Source organism: Schistocerca cancellata, chromosome 2 (assembly GCF_023864275.1).
Source record: "Schistocerca cancellata isolate TAMUIC-IGC-003103 chromosome 2, iqSchCanc2.1, whole genome shotgun sequence".
Taxonomy (NCBI): domain Eukaryota; kingdom Metazoa; phylum Arthropoda; class Insecta; order Orthoptera; family Acrididae; genus Schistocerca; species Schistocerca cancellata.
In genome coordinates this window covers 840471325-840488925 of record NC_064627.1, presented here as the reverse complement: position 1 = coordinate 840488925, position 17601 = coordinate 840471325, and the positions used below count along the sequence as shown (strand labels likewise).

General features: G+C 40.4%; 1 protein-coding gene across 4 annotated transcripts in view; it reads left to right on the top strand.

Annotated features, from left to right (window-relative positions):
- LOC126162755 (sodium-independent sulfate anion transporter-like) overlaps positions 1-17601 on the top strand; it is a 162084-nt gene that overhangs the window by 103612 nt on the left and 40871 nt on the right. For all 4 annotated transcript variants that reach the window (XM_049919436.1, XM_049919435.1, XM_049919437.1 and 1 more), the window contains exons 3-5: positions 3606-3801; positions 8461-8681; positions 13969-14119. In XM_049919436.1, coding sequence (XP_049775393.1) covers positions 3606-3801; positions 8461-8681; positions 13969-14119 — 568 coding nt within the window. The remainder of the gene's footprint in view (positions 1-3605; positions 3802-8460; positions 8682-13968; positions 14120-17601) is intronic.

The following is a 17601-nucleotide window of genomic DNA, read 5'->3' as shown; positions in this document are numbered from 1 at the left end:
ATCTTTTGTTGAAAATTGTAACTACTGTAATTTCGAAAGTTTGTCCGCCTGAAAATGTACTGTTGTCCCAAGCATATTGCAACAAACGGTGTATTTCTATCGCTGCTCGTTTAGTTTTTATTGCCGTTTCAAATATACCGGTCATTTTTGAAACACCCTGTATATACACTTATCATCCATTCCATTATCTTATTGGAGAGTGATAGTCTGTGCTAGCCATAGCTTTTCAAGACATTTTTATTTCAATATTCACCGTGTTGAAGAGGACCTCTCCTTTATCAAATATCACTATTTTATATATGCATTCCATTTTCTCTGTTTGCAGTCACCAACATCTTACCCTTTGCTCTCTAAACTTTGAGTCCCACACGTCCTACTGTAATGTGTCTTCTTGTTTGTTTTTATGGATGTTACCCAACTATGGACTGTTAACATATCACAATCTGGATCCAAATCTACACCTGAGTATTCTTTAAATTCATGTGTTTGGTTTCTAAATCTTTGCGTGCGTGCGTGCGTGTGTGTGTGTGTGTGTGTGTGTAGTTCATTTGATAACTTACTGTGTTCCCTCGAATTTCCAGATTATACGTTTCGCTGAAGAGGGTGTTGATTAAAATCGTGTTTAATCTCCCATAGAGACATTCTTCTCATTCCCTTGCCCAAAATATGTCAATACTGTCTCCAGAGTTGGTAAAATGTCCATTTCCTTTAATACACATTATGAACACCTCAGTTTCCTCATTTGTTCTCTTAGTTTCTTAAATATAAAACAAAAATACTGCAATGACATTAACATGTATATTCTTGAATGAGATTTTCACTCTGCAGTGGAGTGTGCGCTGATATGAAACTTCCTGGCAGATTAAAACTGTGTGCCAGACCAACACTCGAACTCGGGACCTTTGCCTTTCGCGGGCAAGTGCTCTACCAACTGAGCTACCCAAGCATAACTCACGCCCCATCCTCACAACTTTACTTTTGCCAGTACCTCGTCTCCTACCTTCCAAACATTACAGAAGCTCTCCTGCGAACCTTGCAGAACTAGCACTCCTGAAAGAAAGGATATTACGGAGACATGGCTTAGCCGCAGCCTGGGGGATGTTTCCAGAATGAGATTTTCACTCTGCAGCAGAGTGTGTGAGGACGGGGTGCGAGTCGTGCTTGGGTAGCTCAGTTGGTAGAGCACTTGCCTGCAAAAGGCAAAGGTCCCGCGTTCGAGTCTTGGTCCAGCACACAGTTTTAATCTGCCAGGAAGTTTCATATCGGCGCACACTCCGCTGCAGAGTGAAAATCTCATTCTGGCAACATCCCTCAGGCTGTGGCTAAGCCATGTCTCCGCAATATCCTTTCTTTCAGGAGTGCTAGTTCTGCAAGGTTCGCAGAAGAGCTTCTGTAGAGTTTGGAAGGTAGGAGGCAAGGTACTGGCAGAAGTGAAGTTGTGAGGATGGGGCATGAGTTGTGCTTGGGTAGTTCAGTTGGTAGAGCACTTGCCTGCGAAAGGCAAAGGTCCCTAGTTCGAGTCTTGGCCCGGCACACAGTTTTAATCTGCCAGGAAGTTTCATGTATATTTTTGTAAGGTAGTTGGCATTGGTCATGTGTGATTTCTGGGAACATAAGTTACTAAACTTTGTTCACACAATAATGCCAAAATGCCATAAACTGCCAACTGATGTTACTATTATAAAGTACTTTATACCACTCTGACCAGGTGTTCTATTGCTGTTTCATGTTACTAATCTATATTACATATAACTTCAGTCTCTTCACCTGTCTCTGATTTTGCAGTTTCTCCACAATTTTAAAACCACTAATGTCCCATTTTCTGAGTCATCTTCTTATAACCCTCTTATGAGTAGTCTCTAACCACAGATTCAAATGTATTGCTAATTTACTTCCTGGGTTTTTATACAGAAAGCAATAATTTAATAAACTTAATGATCACTAACAAAACCACCACTAAACTAGATTATATACTGCCTGACAATTGCTAAGGAGCAAATACAGTTTAGGACAGTAATAATCGCAGACAGAGATGTATAAAATGAAATGCAAATCAAATGTAATAGAGGTGAAGTGGTATATTTATGGTGGAAAAATGGCACAGGTGTCATCACATGGGAAAGTAGGATAACAGAAATAAATAATGCTCATGTTCCAAACATAAAGATCAATATTGGAGTCTCAGTAAGGAATATGCCCTTCTCAGACTCTTTTACACATTTTGCATCTGTTATTCATGCTGGTTCCATTCTGATGACAAGTTCTTGGGGGCTATTATCTCACTCCTCTCTCAAGGAGTTTTCATTGCTTGTGTGGTTCAGGAAGGTCCAAGAGTATCCCATTCTATATGTCCAATATCTTCAATTTCCATTGTGTCCGACTCCTCATCAGTCGCATGTGGTCAGGAATTGTTGCCCATAAATGGAAAGTCGGAACCTACAGCACCACTAAACAGATGGATATGATCCAGAATAATTTCCCTGCAATACTGCTTTGCTGTAGTGGTACTTTGCACAAAGATGTGCAGCACTTTTTGGCCATTGTGCACAATGCCTACCCACACCATAATGCTTAGGCCATACCACTGACTTTCATGAACATCCAGTGACACTTAACATTTTTCTCTCTCTCTCTCCCTCCCTCCCTCCCTCCCTCCACATTAATTGAGGCCAGAATCACTTGCCACTGTGAAGTGGGATTTGTCAGAGGATGTCCCCCTGGACCACTGTTGTTGACCTCAAGCAACACACCTCCTACAGCAATGAATTCCTCATCGACAATGGCGTGGTTGAAATTGGGTGTATTTAACAGGCTTCAGAGTTCACAAACCAGCATGACTTAATTGCCATGATATGGTTCTGGCAAAGACATGTATACCAGTAACGGTTGCAAGGTCTGCAGTGATATGTCTCCCACTAGGGTCAAGTATTGACCTGTCTGCGAACACTGGTGTGTTTTTGTGTAGCATTTCACCTTCAGTGATCTTTTTATTGCAAGATGACACTTTTTGACACACCCACTAGTGTGGAAACAGTTGCGACACTTTGACCATCTTTGATCAGTCAACTGCTCATCCATGATTGTAAACACTCAAATGGTGTTTTACAGACATGTCGCCACACCACACGGAATGTGACACTAATTGGTTCCACAACAACCTTCGTCAAGGACCTAACTGCATGATATGTTGAATGCACACAGGATGCTTATGCACAGGCTTTGCTGCAGTTAAGATGTCCCCCCTCCACATGTCCTTTTACTATCATTGGTCAGATGTTCCGTAACAGTTGGTTCTTCTGTAGCAGTTGGCAGTTGTTCCTTAACAAGTGTCAGTTTTCTTAGCCGTTTTCAAGCAGTGTATTACTGAAAGAACAGGGTTTCCAAATTTTCTCTGTTTTCAGGGTGCCTCTAAATTTTTGTAAGAATTGAGATTTTTCATTGTTAGACAGTGATTAAAGATGTGTATAAAAATAACCTCCTTTGTAGAAAATGGAATTAATCATTCCAGTTCACCTATTATTTTCTTTGTTTATAGTAATTGAAATTTCAATCAAGATGTTATCCTGTAAAACTGGTAACATTAAATTTGTTGTTGTACTTTACAGTATGGTTTGTACTCAGCATTTGTAGGCTGTTTTGTATATGCTGTATTTGGAAGTGTAAAGGACATCACTATCGGGCCTACTGCTCTGATGGCACTGATGACCTATCAGCAGACATCAGACCTGAATGTTGATTTTGCCATCCTCTTATGTTTCTTTACTGGTTGTGTGCAGATGCTTATGAGTTTACTCCACTTAGGTAAGACTATTTTATTTGCTTGAAAAAAATAGGAAATTACTGTTTTTCTTGTTCCTTTTAGATTAATAATTTTTAATGTAAAGAAAATATTGTCTAATTATCAGTAAATAAGATTTACATTATCATATATCTAAGAAAGATGATATGTTGAATGTGGAGAACTTATGTAATGAATTACGTATTAAGAAAATTCTGTATCTTTATCTCATGAGTGATAAAGAGGAGAATTTTTTATAAACTATTTTCCATTATATGTAGAGGACTAAATCGTAATATTATGAAATAACAAATTCACAGTAGTGTATGGAGTGACACTGGGTATGAGTATCAACTCTTAGAAACCATCATGCTTTTTCTTGCACTAATCATTATTCTATATACTGCTTAGTGCCAAACCTGCCATCTTATTGTCATGATTTAAATATTTTGTGACCTAACTTGCTATAGGAAAATGCAAGAATAGCAGCCCCATGGCTAATTCTTTGCTGCATCCTTTCCAAGCTTCACTAATATCTTTCCTCTGATGTTCCACCCCGTATTCTTGTCAAATTCTGTTGAATGTCATATACAGATAGCATAGCCAGGTGCTGTTGAATATGCAACATGATCAAAATTGGCATTTTACTGTATGTTCCTGAATTGAAATCATTTAATTGTGACCATCCTATCTGCTGTAGACTGAACTATGTGGCTGCGAGATACTCATAACTAAAAGTCATGAAATCACATTTGTGCATATCATTGGAAATAGTATCAATCAGTTGATATGGGCCTTGGCGTTATGCGTAAGTTTATAAATGTCAAGTTTCAATTTACCCATTCCACAGTGGTTGTGGGACAGTCTGCAGCTGTGTCCATACAAGGTTATTTCATCTTGAGAATAAATATTGCTGTTACCAGTCAGTGTATGGAAAGGACAGATTGCTACTCACCATAAAGAAGAGATGCTGAGCCGCAAACAGGCACAACAGAAAGACCAGCCAAATGTCCTTCTCCTGAAGTAGGAAACACACACACATGACCATTCCTATTTAAGAAAAGGCCATTTGGCTGAAAGATCAAACATATAATAGTCTTTTTGTTGCGTCTCACTGCCACTTAACATCTCCACTATATGGTGAGTAGCAGTCTTTCATTTTTCATAATATTGCTGTTCATCATCATCATCTCAGCCTTTTCCCATGTCATGTGGAGTCAGCGTTGCTTTGCTGGATCCTTCTCTTCCATAAATGCCTATCTAGTGCTTCTTCTCTGAGCCATCCTTTCTCCCTTAGGTCCCCTGCTATCTTATCTTTCCATCTCAGTTTCTGTCTTCCTCTTCTCCTTCACCCTTCGATTTCTAGGTCTTCAATTCTTCTCTCCATGTAGTACTCGCCTCTTCTCTGCACATGTCCGTACCATCTTAGCCTACTTTCTTGGATCTTCTTCCCTATGGGCTCCACTTTCTCTGTTCCTCTGATGTACTCATTCCTTATTCTATACTTTCATGTCACCCCATTCATCCACCTTAACATTCTCATTTCTGCCACTTCCATCTTTTTGTCTTGGGATTTTGTAATTGACCAAGTTTCTGTGCTATATAGCATTGCAGGTCTCACCACAGACTTGTAAAGCTTTCCTTTCATTCTGCAGCTAACCTTATCACACAGTACTCTGCTGAGTTTCCTCCAGTTCATCCATCCACTATTTTTCGTGTGCTGTATTTCAGCCTCCAGTCCTCCATCACTCCGCATGTAAGAGCCTAGGTATTTCAATTTCTTGACCAGTGTCAGTTGTTCTCCTTGCAGGTTAATATATATTTCTTTGGCATCCTTTGCACACATATGCTCTGTTTTCACCCTGCTAATTCTCATTCCCCTTTCCTCTAGAGCTTTTCTCCACTGTTCAAGTTTGTCTTGAAGTGCCTCCTTTGCGGGTTCACAGATTACAACATAATCGGCAAACATCATGCTCCAAGGTGCCTCTTTTTTCACATCTTTGACTAATACCTCAATGACAAGGTCAAGGAGATATGGGCTGAGAGCAGATCCCTGATGTAGTCCTACTCTAACTGGAAATGCCTTTGTTGCACCTGCACTGCTCCCGACTTGTGTCATTGCACCTTCATACATGTCTTCTACCACCCTGATATATTTTTCTGGCAGGCATTTACTTCTCAGACATCTCAATATCTCTTGCCTCGGCACTCTGTTATATGCCTTCTCAAGATAGATAAAGGCCATATGCAGTTTGGCTTGTACTTCTCTGTGCCTCTCCATCAGTTGCCTTAGTGCAAATATTGCATCAGGTGTTCCTCTTCCCAGCATAAATCCAAACTGTTCCTCATGTACTTCAGTTCTAGATGCAACCTTTTCTCAATAATCCTTTCCCAGATCTTCATTGTGTGGGATATCAGTTTTACCCCTCTACAATTGCCACAGTTTTGGATATCCCCTTGCCCCTTATATACGGGAACCAGTATACTGCTTCTCCACGCATGCAGCATTCTTTCTCCTTTCCAGATCTTCTGCATTAGATCCCAGAGAATATCAGTTCCCTGTTCTCCCAGACTTTTCTATGCTTCTATTGGGATTTGGCCTGTCCTTAGGGCCTTCACACTTTTCATGTTCTTCATCGCGTGTTAGACTTCTTCTCTGCTTATGCTTTGGGTTCAATAAATGACAGGTTGTGAGAGCTGGATGAGCTGGGCCCTATAATTGTCAAATAAATCATATAGTAATTCTCATTTACCAAAGTTAACACCCAATTGTCAGTACAGTTGTGGAGTACTATTAAGGGATGATAACGGAGGCAAATGGCATGTCTTTACGATTGTTTTGTCCCTACCACATACTGTCTCATAGCAGCTAACCACATAATACTGCAGTTGTCAGTACCGCATTTAACACATGTACGTCTGTGTGTTATTTCTGCTTTACTCCAAAGCTTCACATGATTACATCAGTGAAAGAAGAAAACATACTTCAAACAACAGATGGGCAAAGTGGATGGCTGAACACTGGATGAATGTCCTTTAATCTGACTGTCTGATGTGTTTACACTAGTTCATGGATAGTCATAGGTGTATACATGTTTGGCATCAAACATTGAGACAACTGATCTGTTATACTTGGTGTCCAAAATATCAGTTTGTGATGTTAGGTAGTTGGGAACATGTTAGCAGTACAGGAATGCTAGATCGATCTCTCACTATCTCATTGCAGTAAGTATCCAATATTTTCACAAATAATGATGGCCACATTTAGAACAGTGCCTCTATTTGCTGCATTTTTTTTCCCTTGAGGAACTAGTTGTGCAGTCTCTGCCAGAAATAATGTACTGAAATTCTCTAAACTAATTTGTCTACCCTTTAGCTGTAATTTGAAAATTTCTGTACTTGGATGTTTTCTTAACAGATCCGGATATCTGGTTTTCCTGGCTGCTTCATGCAAAACTTTCTCACACTATACAGATTAGGGTATGTCCATTAATTAAGTGAGGTTTTTCCTTAAAATTTAGAACACCCCCCCCCCTCCCTTCCCCTTGCTGAGATTTGACAAGATGTGGTGGGACCCGCTCCCTCCCCCCTTACCCGAGGTTTACCCTATAATTTTTAAATAATTTATTTGATACATTCATGTTTTTGATTCATACCACTAAAAATACTTATTAGTTTGCTTGGAATTAACTTTATAAAACAAAATTTTATGTGTTATGATAATGAATATTTACTGCCCTTTGGCAGCTTTCAAGACAGTTAACTCAATTAAGCTTGTTATAATGCATTTTAATGTGGTTAACATTTTCACCTTTAATTTCACAGAATGAATGTAATTTGTAGATTTAGAAAGAGTATTAAACAGTATTTTTAGCATGTGATTAAAAAAATATTTTAAACACAGCACCCCAGAGTAGTATTCAGCTGAACAGACAGACAGAAAAAAAGACTCCGTGAAAGTAGTATTAATAATTTTGATAGTTCCCTAAAAAGTTGACCTTTTATATATATATTTTATACTTTACATGTCACTGAACCTTTATTGACTTTGCAGATGAAAGACAACATTTTGTGAAGTATAGGATTACGTAGCTTTTCAATCTCTTTATTTTAATGATCACTAAGAGAATTCTTGACAGCGACCTTCATCTTAGCTTCCTTCCACTTCTTGCTTGTGTGTTTGTTTTAATTCATTGACATTCCACTTAAAATGTGCATTGTAAAAGTTACGACACAAATTCATCTTGAACACAATAACATTGGGCTGTATATGTTTTAAAGAATATCATGACTGACTGACTGAAACACATAGTGATTTCAATCAGCATGGCAGTGAACTATCCAAATGAAATCTCTGACTTGTGCGGCACTTGTTTCAAGTTGGGGAAACCCCAGCATGTACACGTGTAAAACGTTCAGTTCAGTTCTGCAATAAAGATTAATGGGCACTTCAATACTGTCTATGCACAGGATTAATTTCATAAAACAAAATGTTATTGGTTATAATAATGTATATTCTTTGAATTAAAAAGCTAAAATGAGATATTCATTGTCCCTTGCCCCCCCAAGATTTTGCTGAACCCCCTCCCCATTTTGAACTCGTGTAATTAATGGACCTACTCTTAAGTATATCATCATTATTCTTGTTTTAAGTAAAATTAATTACCTCTTTTGTTTAACAGGTGTGCTGATAGACTTCATTTCAATCCCTGTAACAGTTGGATTTACATCTGCAACTTCAGTAATCATTGCATGCTCACAGTTAAAAGGTCTACTTGGTCTGAAGTTCAAAGCGTCAGGTTTCATTCCCACTATGAAAGCAGTAGCAATGCACATACATGAGACAAGGCTGTGGGACACAGTACTTGGTTTCACATGTATAGTCATCTTGTTAGGAATGAGAGTGAGTATAACTGGTCAGTAAATTGTAATAATTTGAATAAAAGAGCATACATCAACACACCTCGTACTCATAACAGTTATTCGTCTCTCCTTATGTTTTCTCCATTTTTGACAAGTTAATAGTTTATTAAAAAGAAGTAAGAAATTAAACTTCAATCCAGTATTGCCTGAACATGTCTTTTGGAATGAAGCTGGACACATGTTAATAATGTCGGATAACTACGTAAGTTGTGGCTACCATTGGTGCAAAAGGGAAGTGCTTGGAGCACGAGTTTCAGTACATTTAAATATTTGTTAAAGTGCTGCTGAATTGGTGAATTTATAGCAAAATGGGCCAGACTTAAAGAAACTATGCCCTGCAGAATAATTTGGGTATGAAAGTAGCTTTCTGCAATGCTAGCTTGAAGGATTGAGTTTCAACTAATCTGATGACATTGTAGATGGTTCACAATATAACTTCAGCTATTTTAATTCAAGTTATTTTCATTTCACTAATTTATTAATCATTGGCTGGGTGATGGGTGATGGGTGGTGATCGGAGCTTATGAGGAGGCTCCAGGTCGAGTGATTTCGTAATGATGGCTGGTGTTTTCCAACACCCATTGAGAGTGACTTCTAAAAGTCATCACAGGAAGTTGCACCTTATGGAAGCACTTTTAGTGGAACAAGAAATAGCGAGTGAAAATGCCTACATCATGCTCCTGATTTTGACTAGCTGAAAGGCCTAAATGTTGAATAATTTTGTGTAGCAGTTTGGACCTCGTGAAACTGAGGAGTTGGCCAGCAGTCCTCATGGGGTGCAGAAGTCAAGTGACCTCTCAGGTGGGTGTGGCATTTTTTTAGTGTATTTCAAAAGTTTGGGAAGCTGATTCTGTGTATTCAACTGAGTTATTTATTCCAGTGTGGACAGACATGGATTCTGGGTTGCTTCATTCCCGTTTTGTAAGTGAGTGTGCAGACATTCAGCAGCCAGAAATCTCAAATTAGTTTGTGCAGCCCAGTAGCTAGCTGGACAAGAACATGAGATAGACTAGGCAAGATATTCACTGAAACCAACAAATTTCATTTATTTCTGTGCAAATTTGACTGGTGTTTCTGTGCGATGTTTTCCCTGTTGACTTTAAACTGTGCTGTTTTGCTATCATGAAGTTCGTCAATGGAAATTGCTAGAATCGAGTTCTCTACATCTACATCTACATCCATACTCCGCAAGCGGAGGGTACCTTGAGTACATCTATCGGTTCTCTCTTCTATTCCAGTCTCGTATTGTTCATGGAAAGAAAGATTGTCGATATGCCTCTGTGTGGGCTCTAATCTCTCTGATTTTATCCTCATGGTCTCTTCGCGAGATATACGTAGGAGGGAGCAATATACTGCTTGATTCCTCGGTGAAAGTATGTTCTCGAAACTTCAACAAAAGCCCGTATTGAGCTACTGAGCGTCTCTCTTGCAGAGTCTTCCACTGGAGTTTACCTATCATCTTTGTAATGCTTTCATGATTACTAAATTATCCTGTAATGAAGCGTTCCGTTCTCCGTGGGATCTTCTCAATCTCTTCTATCAGCCCTGTCTGTTACGGATCCCACACCGGTGAGCAGTATTCAAGCAGTGGGCGAACAAGTGTACTGTAACCTACTTCCTTTGTTTTCGGACTGCATTTCCTTAGGATTCTTGCAATGAATCTCAGTCTGGCATCTGCTTTACTGACAATTAATTTTATATGGTTATTCCATTTTAAATCACTCCCCTTCAGTACTCTGAAATATGCTTTTTGTCACTTTTGCTAAACAGAAAAATCTTCCTACTTTTTTTAATATTTCTATTTACGGTTGAAATGACCGATGCTGTAACGGCTTTATGATCGCTGATTCACTGTTCTGCGTTAACTGTTTCAAATAGTTCGTGTTTGATTGTCATCAGGTGGTCTAATATGCTATCGCCATGAGTCACTTATCTGTTTAACTGCTCAAGGTAGTTTTCAGATAATGCACTTTAAAAAAATTTCACTGTATTCTTTGTCCCTGTCACCCGTTATAAACTTTTGACTTTCCCAGTCTATATCTGATAAATTAAAATCTCCATCCAAAACTATAACATGGTCAGGAAATCTATTGGAAATATTTTCCAAATTTTCCTTCAGGTGTTATGCCACAACAGCTGCTGAGCCATGCGGCCTATAGAGACATCCAATTATCTTGTTTGAGCCTACTTTAACTGTGACCTTCACCCAAATTATTTCACATTTCGGATCTCCATCAATTTCCTTTGATACTATTGCACTTTTTATCGCTATAAACACGCCTCCCCCTTCACTGTCCAGCTTGTCTCTGTGGTATACATTCCAATCTGAGTTTAGAATTTCATTACTGTTTACATCTGGTTTCAGCCAACTTTCCATCCCTAGTACTATGTGGGCATTGTGACCGTTTATTAATGAGAGCAGTTCTAGGACCTTTCTATAGATGCTCCTGCAGTTTACTATTACCACATTAATACTGTCATTCCCTGTTGCATTTTGCCTGTTGCTACCTTGTGCATCTCTGGAGGCATCTTGTCGGTCCTAAGGAGGGAATTCTCTAACCTAAAAAACCCACATGTGCCCTCCACACATACTCTGCTACCATTGTAGCCGCTTCCTGCATGTAGTGCACGCCTGACCTATTCAGGGGGACCCTACATTTCCTCACCCAATAACAGAGGTCGAGAAATTTGCACCCCAGATCTTTCCAGAATCATCTGAGCCTCTGATTTAAACCTTCCACTCAGCTCCAAACCAGAGGACTCGCGATCGGTTCTGGGAACGACACTACAAATAGGTAGCTCAGATTCCACCCCGCAAGCGAGGCTTTCTGCCTTCACCAACTCCACCAACTGCCTGTATGAACTGAGGATGATCTCTGAACCCAGACGGCAGGAGTCATTGGTGCCAACATGGACAACAATTTGCAGTCGGGTGCACCCAGTGCTCTCTGTCGCTGCCGGCAGGGCCTCCTCCACATCTTGGATGAGACCCCCGGCAAGAAGACAGAGTGAACACAGGCCTTCTTCCCCAACCTTTCCACTATTTCCCTAAGGGGCTCCATCACCCGCCTAGCATTGGAGCTCCCAATTACTAATAACACCCTCCCCGTGTGCCTGCTCGGATCTTGCTGAAGGAGTGGCCACATGTCCATTCACAGGCAGAGTGGGCGATGCCGCACAGCCAGTCTCCACATTGACCCTCCGCCTCATGCGACGCAAATGCCGTTGACCCCACCACTCCCCTTGGGGAGAGGGTGGCCCAACCGCGCCCGGTACCCGCGAATATGTCTTGACAGTAGGGACCATGGGTGAACCATGTAACACCTGGTGTGTACCATGTGACACACCAGACTTCCCACTGCCACTACACTCGGAGGCAGTAACCTGAAGACAGCTGACTGCGGCCATCAGCACTTTCAGCTGTTCGCGAACAGTGGCCAGCTCCTCCTGTGTCCATACACAGAAATCACACATCCTATCCATTCTAAGTAATCAACAATTTACTGTAGAGAGTTAAGTAATCAACTTTTAACTAGACTGCTAATTCACTAAAGCCAGCTGATAGCTGACTAAACTGTGATTACTAGACACTTCTTGTTGGAAACAATGAAAATAAGCACTAACTGTCTTTGGACTGTATTCAAAACAAACACGAAATCTATGGAACACTATTACTAGTACTTGAAAATTAAAGCTTCCTAAAAGCAAAAACACATGGAAAAAGAAGTGACAAGTAAGAAAAACACAGTTAATACTTGAATTTACATAGCTTGCTGCACAGAAGATGTGAAGCAGACGGCAGTTACGATGAGTTGGAGGTAGTGTCTTAAACAGCCACTAAAGAACACATTCCATTGCAGCGATTGGATCTCGGACTCTTCCTGAGAGTGGTTAGATATCTACAGAACTTTTAATTATTATCTCTGGTGAAGTGACATAATTAAATTCAGCAGTCTTATCTTTAGAAAAACAAACTAACATTTATTTGGTTAGGATATAGAGATTTACTAATTTTGCTTTGTGTATTAAAGAACTTAATGACTCTGGTTTTTTCAATAGGTCTTATCTGTATTGGTTACAGCCTGAGGAAGGTCATTTGCAAACAGTGGCTGAAACTGCAATTAGAGGTTGTAGCTCTGTACAATAATATCCATCCTGTGTTGTGTATTTACCATTATTGAGTCACCACTGCAGGGCAGTTTCTGCACAGAAGCTGTCGCCTGTGTTTTTTCACTTTACCATACAGCTGGTTTGAAAATGGACACATGTGTCTGAAACTAGTCACCACCAAGAAATTAAAAAAAAGAAAGAAAAAGATACAACTCAGTGCAACTTATGATGGAGCTACAACCATTTATTTCAATTATGAGACAAACTGTGCACCTGTTTTTCACCTGCCCGTGCTGCAAGTTCGTAAAGTGGCTGAAATGTTGGAGAATTTTATTTATTTGTATTCTTCGCTATGAAATATGAATTTATTGAGCGTGATGTGCGATCTGGGTGCCAATTCATTACATTTTGATTTTGTTTTGTTTACGAATAAAAATGCCTAGAAAATGGTGGAGTCATTCTGAATACACCACAATGGCTAAAAGCGTCTAGGGCTATGAGGTCTGCAGAATCCAGTTGAGATCATCAGGCAAGAATTGCTGTGCCTTGAGAACACCAGGCTTTAACTCACTCGTTGGAAACTCCTACCAAACATGAGGTGCAACATAAATCAGGTTAACAGTGTTGTGTATTATCTCATTCCTCAGAACCCATCGCTCACAGAGGAAACCACTGCATTTTTCAGCATGTTACACAGCTGCTTCACTGTGTCTTCTGTGTTATGAAGTAAATATGTTCTTGGTTTATGTCTCTAACTATGCTACTTCAAACACTGTATGCAAAGAAGTTTTACAAGTAAAAAAAAAATTCTATACGCACACAGTCGTGGTCACAGCTATAAATAAATACCTCTGCAATGCTGGGTTTCTTAGCTAGTAAACACACTGAACAGAAAATTCTAGTAATTTTTGGATGAGCTACTATTGTTTTCCATTGAGACTGCCCGTTGAATTCAAGCATGTTAGTAAGTGGAAGGAGTGAAACAAACAAGAATTATCCTAGGGAACATCAAAGGATGACTGAATAATGTGTGTAGAGCTCCAGCTAGATGATTGACTTTTCTCAGTTATGTTAATTTTATCATATTGCGGTTTGTTTTGTATTAGTTTAAGTATATTAACTAGAAAGAATCTCATGAAAGTTATATAAAATTTCAGAAACTGAAAGATGTGAAACCAGGGCCAGCATGGGCAAATAGATCTATGTGGCTTTTGTCTACTGCTCGCAATGCTTTAGTAGTTCTACTGTGTTCAGCACTAGCTTACATGTTGGTTTCTGATGATGGAACTGCACCTTTTCTGCTGACAGGTAAGTCATATTTTGTTATGCAACAATTTAAAGTACTTTACATATAACAGACTATAGCCTTTTAACTGTGTGGACTGTGATACCCTCATTCAAAAGCTAAAATAATATGGACTAGTGGATACAGCATATTCATGATTTTTATCTTATATCCATGATAGAAAGCAGAGTGTATTAGTTCCACATCAATCTGACAGAAATAAGCACTCAGAATTTGAAGCAACCAGGCAAGGTGTATTCTACGCTGAGTCCTTCATTATTTCTGGTATATACAAATGATCTTCTGCTTGAATTGTCACAAGATACAAATGTTGTCCGTATTACAGATAATGCAAGCATATGGGTGGGAAATAGTAATAATCTTGTTACTATAAAAGTAGCAAACAGTATATTTATTATATTTATCTTTCACATTTAAATCCACAAACTATACAGAGATTCTGTTTGAAGAATGAAATACAAGAAGCGGACAGTGTTAGCATTTTGGGAGTACGGGTATGGTAGCTTACAACCTTAATTTAAAAACCCACATCCTAGAATTACTGAACTGAGATATTTCATTTATACACTCCTGGAAATTGAAATAAGAACACCGTGAATTCATTGTCCCAGGAAGGGGAAACTTTATTGACACATTCCTGGGGTCAGATACATCACATGATCACACTGACAGAACCACAGGCACATAGACACAGGCAACAGAGCATGCACAATGTCGGCACTAGCACAGTGTATATCCACCTTTCGCAGCAATGCAGGCTGCTATTCTCCCATGGAGACGATCGTAGAGATGCTGGATGTAGTCCTGTGGAACGGCTTGCCATGCCATTTCCACCTGGCGCCTCAGTTGGACCAGCGTTCGTGCTGGACGTGCAGACCGCGTGAGACGACGCTTCATCCAGTCCCAAACATGCTCAATGGGGGACAGATCCGGAGATCTTGCTGGCCAGGGTAGTTGACTTACACCTTCTAGAGCACGTTGGGTGGCACGGGATACATGCGGACGTGCATTGTCCTGTTGGAACAGCAAGTTCCCTTGCCGGTCTAGGAATGGTAGAACGATGGGTTCGATGACGGTTTGGATGTACCGTGCACTATTCAGTGTCCCCTCGACGATCACCAGTGGTGTACGGCCAGTGTAGGAGATCGCTCCCCACACCATGATGCCGGGTGTTGGCCCTGTGTGCCTCGGTCTTCTGCAGTCCTGATTGTGGCGCTCACCTGCACGGCGCCAAACACGCATACGACCATCATTGGCACCAAGGCAGAAGCGACTCTCATCGCTGAAGACGACACGTCTCCATTCGTCCCTCCATTCACACCTGTCGCGACACCACTGGAGGCGGGCTGCACGATGTTGGGGCGTGAGCGGAAGACGGCCTAACGGTGTGCGGGACCGTAGCCCAGCTTCATGGAGACGGTTGCGAATGGTCCTCGCCGATACCCCAGGAGCAACAGTGTCCCTAATTTACTGGGAAGTGGCGGTGCGGTCCCCTATGGCACTGCGTAGGATCCTACGGTCTTGGCGTGCATCCGTGCGTCGCTGCGGTCCGGTCCCAGGTCGACGGGCACGTGCACCTTCCGCCGACCACTGGCGACAACATCGATGTACTGTGGAGACCTCACGCCCCACGTGTTGAGCAATTCGGCGGTACGTCCACCCGGCCTCCCGCATGCCCACTATACGCCCTCGCTCAAAGTCCGTCAACTGCACATACGGTTCACGTCCACGCTGTCGCGGCATGCTACCAGTCTTAAAGACTGCGATGGAGCTCCGTATGCCACGGCAAACTGACTGACACTGACGGCGGCGGTGCACAAATGCTGCGCAGCTAGCGCCATTCGACGGCCAACACCGCGGTTCCTGGTGTGTCCGCTGTGCCGTGCGTGTGATCATTGCTTGTACAGCCCTCTCGCAGTGTCCGGAGCAAGTATGGTGGGTCTGACACACCGGTGTCAATGTGTTCTTTTTTCCATTTCCAGGAGTGTATTTGCAGTGCATATGGTCACTGCCAGAAATGATTTAAAAATGAGAAAATTGATCACTGGTAGAGATGATTTAAAAATAAGAAAACTAGTTTATTCTGCATATTTCTATTCATAGGTTAGTTTCAGCTTTTTTTTGGGGGGGGGGGGGGGACTCAGCTTACAGGGATAGTATTTTTGGAAGACAGAATTGTATTCTGTAGATTATATCAGGGTAAAGTATGTTACATGTAATATTAAAACTGCAGTTGAATCACAGAAAACATGACACAAGGAAATGTCCTTTGGATATACAACAGAACAGTCTAATCCTTCTGTTTCATTTTTAATAGCAGTTCTGTCACTTGGCAAAAGCTTCAAATCACCAAATGTGCAAAAATAGTGCATTTTAATCTTAATACTTTTCATAGAATTTTTTGAAATGGGAAATAGTGTAATAAGAATTATGTTTGTTGAGGAAATGAGATGAAACACTGGTTCAGTATTTTATAACAGCAACAAAAGGCAATATTACATTTAGTATATACTTGTCACAAAATCTGTCATGTCCAGTGGCAATTGATACGAAACCACATTTTAGCAGTGAGGATAAACTCATAACTCATGAGATGACTGAGAGCATTCTGGTTGTTAAAAAACGTAACTAGTTTAGGTAGATCATGACAAAATGTTTGTCAGACCTTAGAGGCCATAAGTGATACTGGCATTCCGCCACAAATAAAATGTCAGTTGAAGTGCAGTATCAAACCACAAGTCATTACCGCTATGCAGTAATGGGTACTTTTAGCAAACTACAAAGCAATTTGACATGGAATAATGTCTCTTCGATGGCAAGTCAGTAAGAACGTCTTCTCAGTGATGTAGCTGAGGGAAGAATAGGAAATGAATATTAAATGACACTGAAGTCATTAAATGTGGAGCACTAACTCTTATTGTCCAATACTGCAGATGAGTCACTCAAGGCCATGACAGACCAGCCATCACAGCATCTGCTTGAAGCCATATGGTGTGGTGAATAGTGATTTATTTGTCTTGTAAAATACACTTAATAATAATTATATTAGGGTAGAGCAGACATGCCAAAAACTGGTAACATGATACACTTATGCAGAACTGTACTTAATGTACTGAAGCAGTAATCAATTTTTTTTAATCCTGAAAATGAACTATTAGATTTACACAATAAGGCTGATGATCAATGACATACTGCTTAAATTATCCGCTCATTCTCCGTCAGCTATCACTGAGAGTCAGAATATTGTGTAAATTCTTTTTCAATAGATTTAGCTTCATGTTTAGATTGTTATTCTCTTAGGCTACTGAAGAATGTAATTTATATCTAAAACCAAAGATGATGTAACTTACCAAATGAAAGCATTGGTATGTTGATAGACACATAAACAAACACAAACACACACACAAAATTCAAGCTTTCACAACCCATGGTTGCTTCATCAGGAAAGAGGGAAGGAGAGGGAAAGACAAAAGGATGTGGGTTT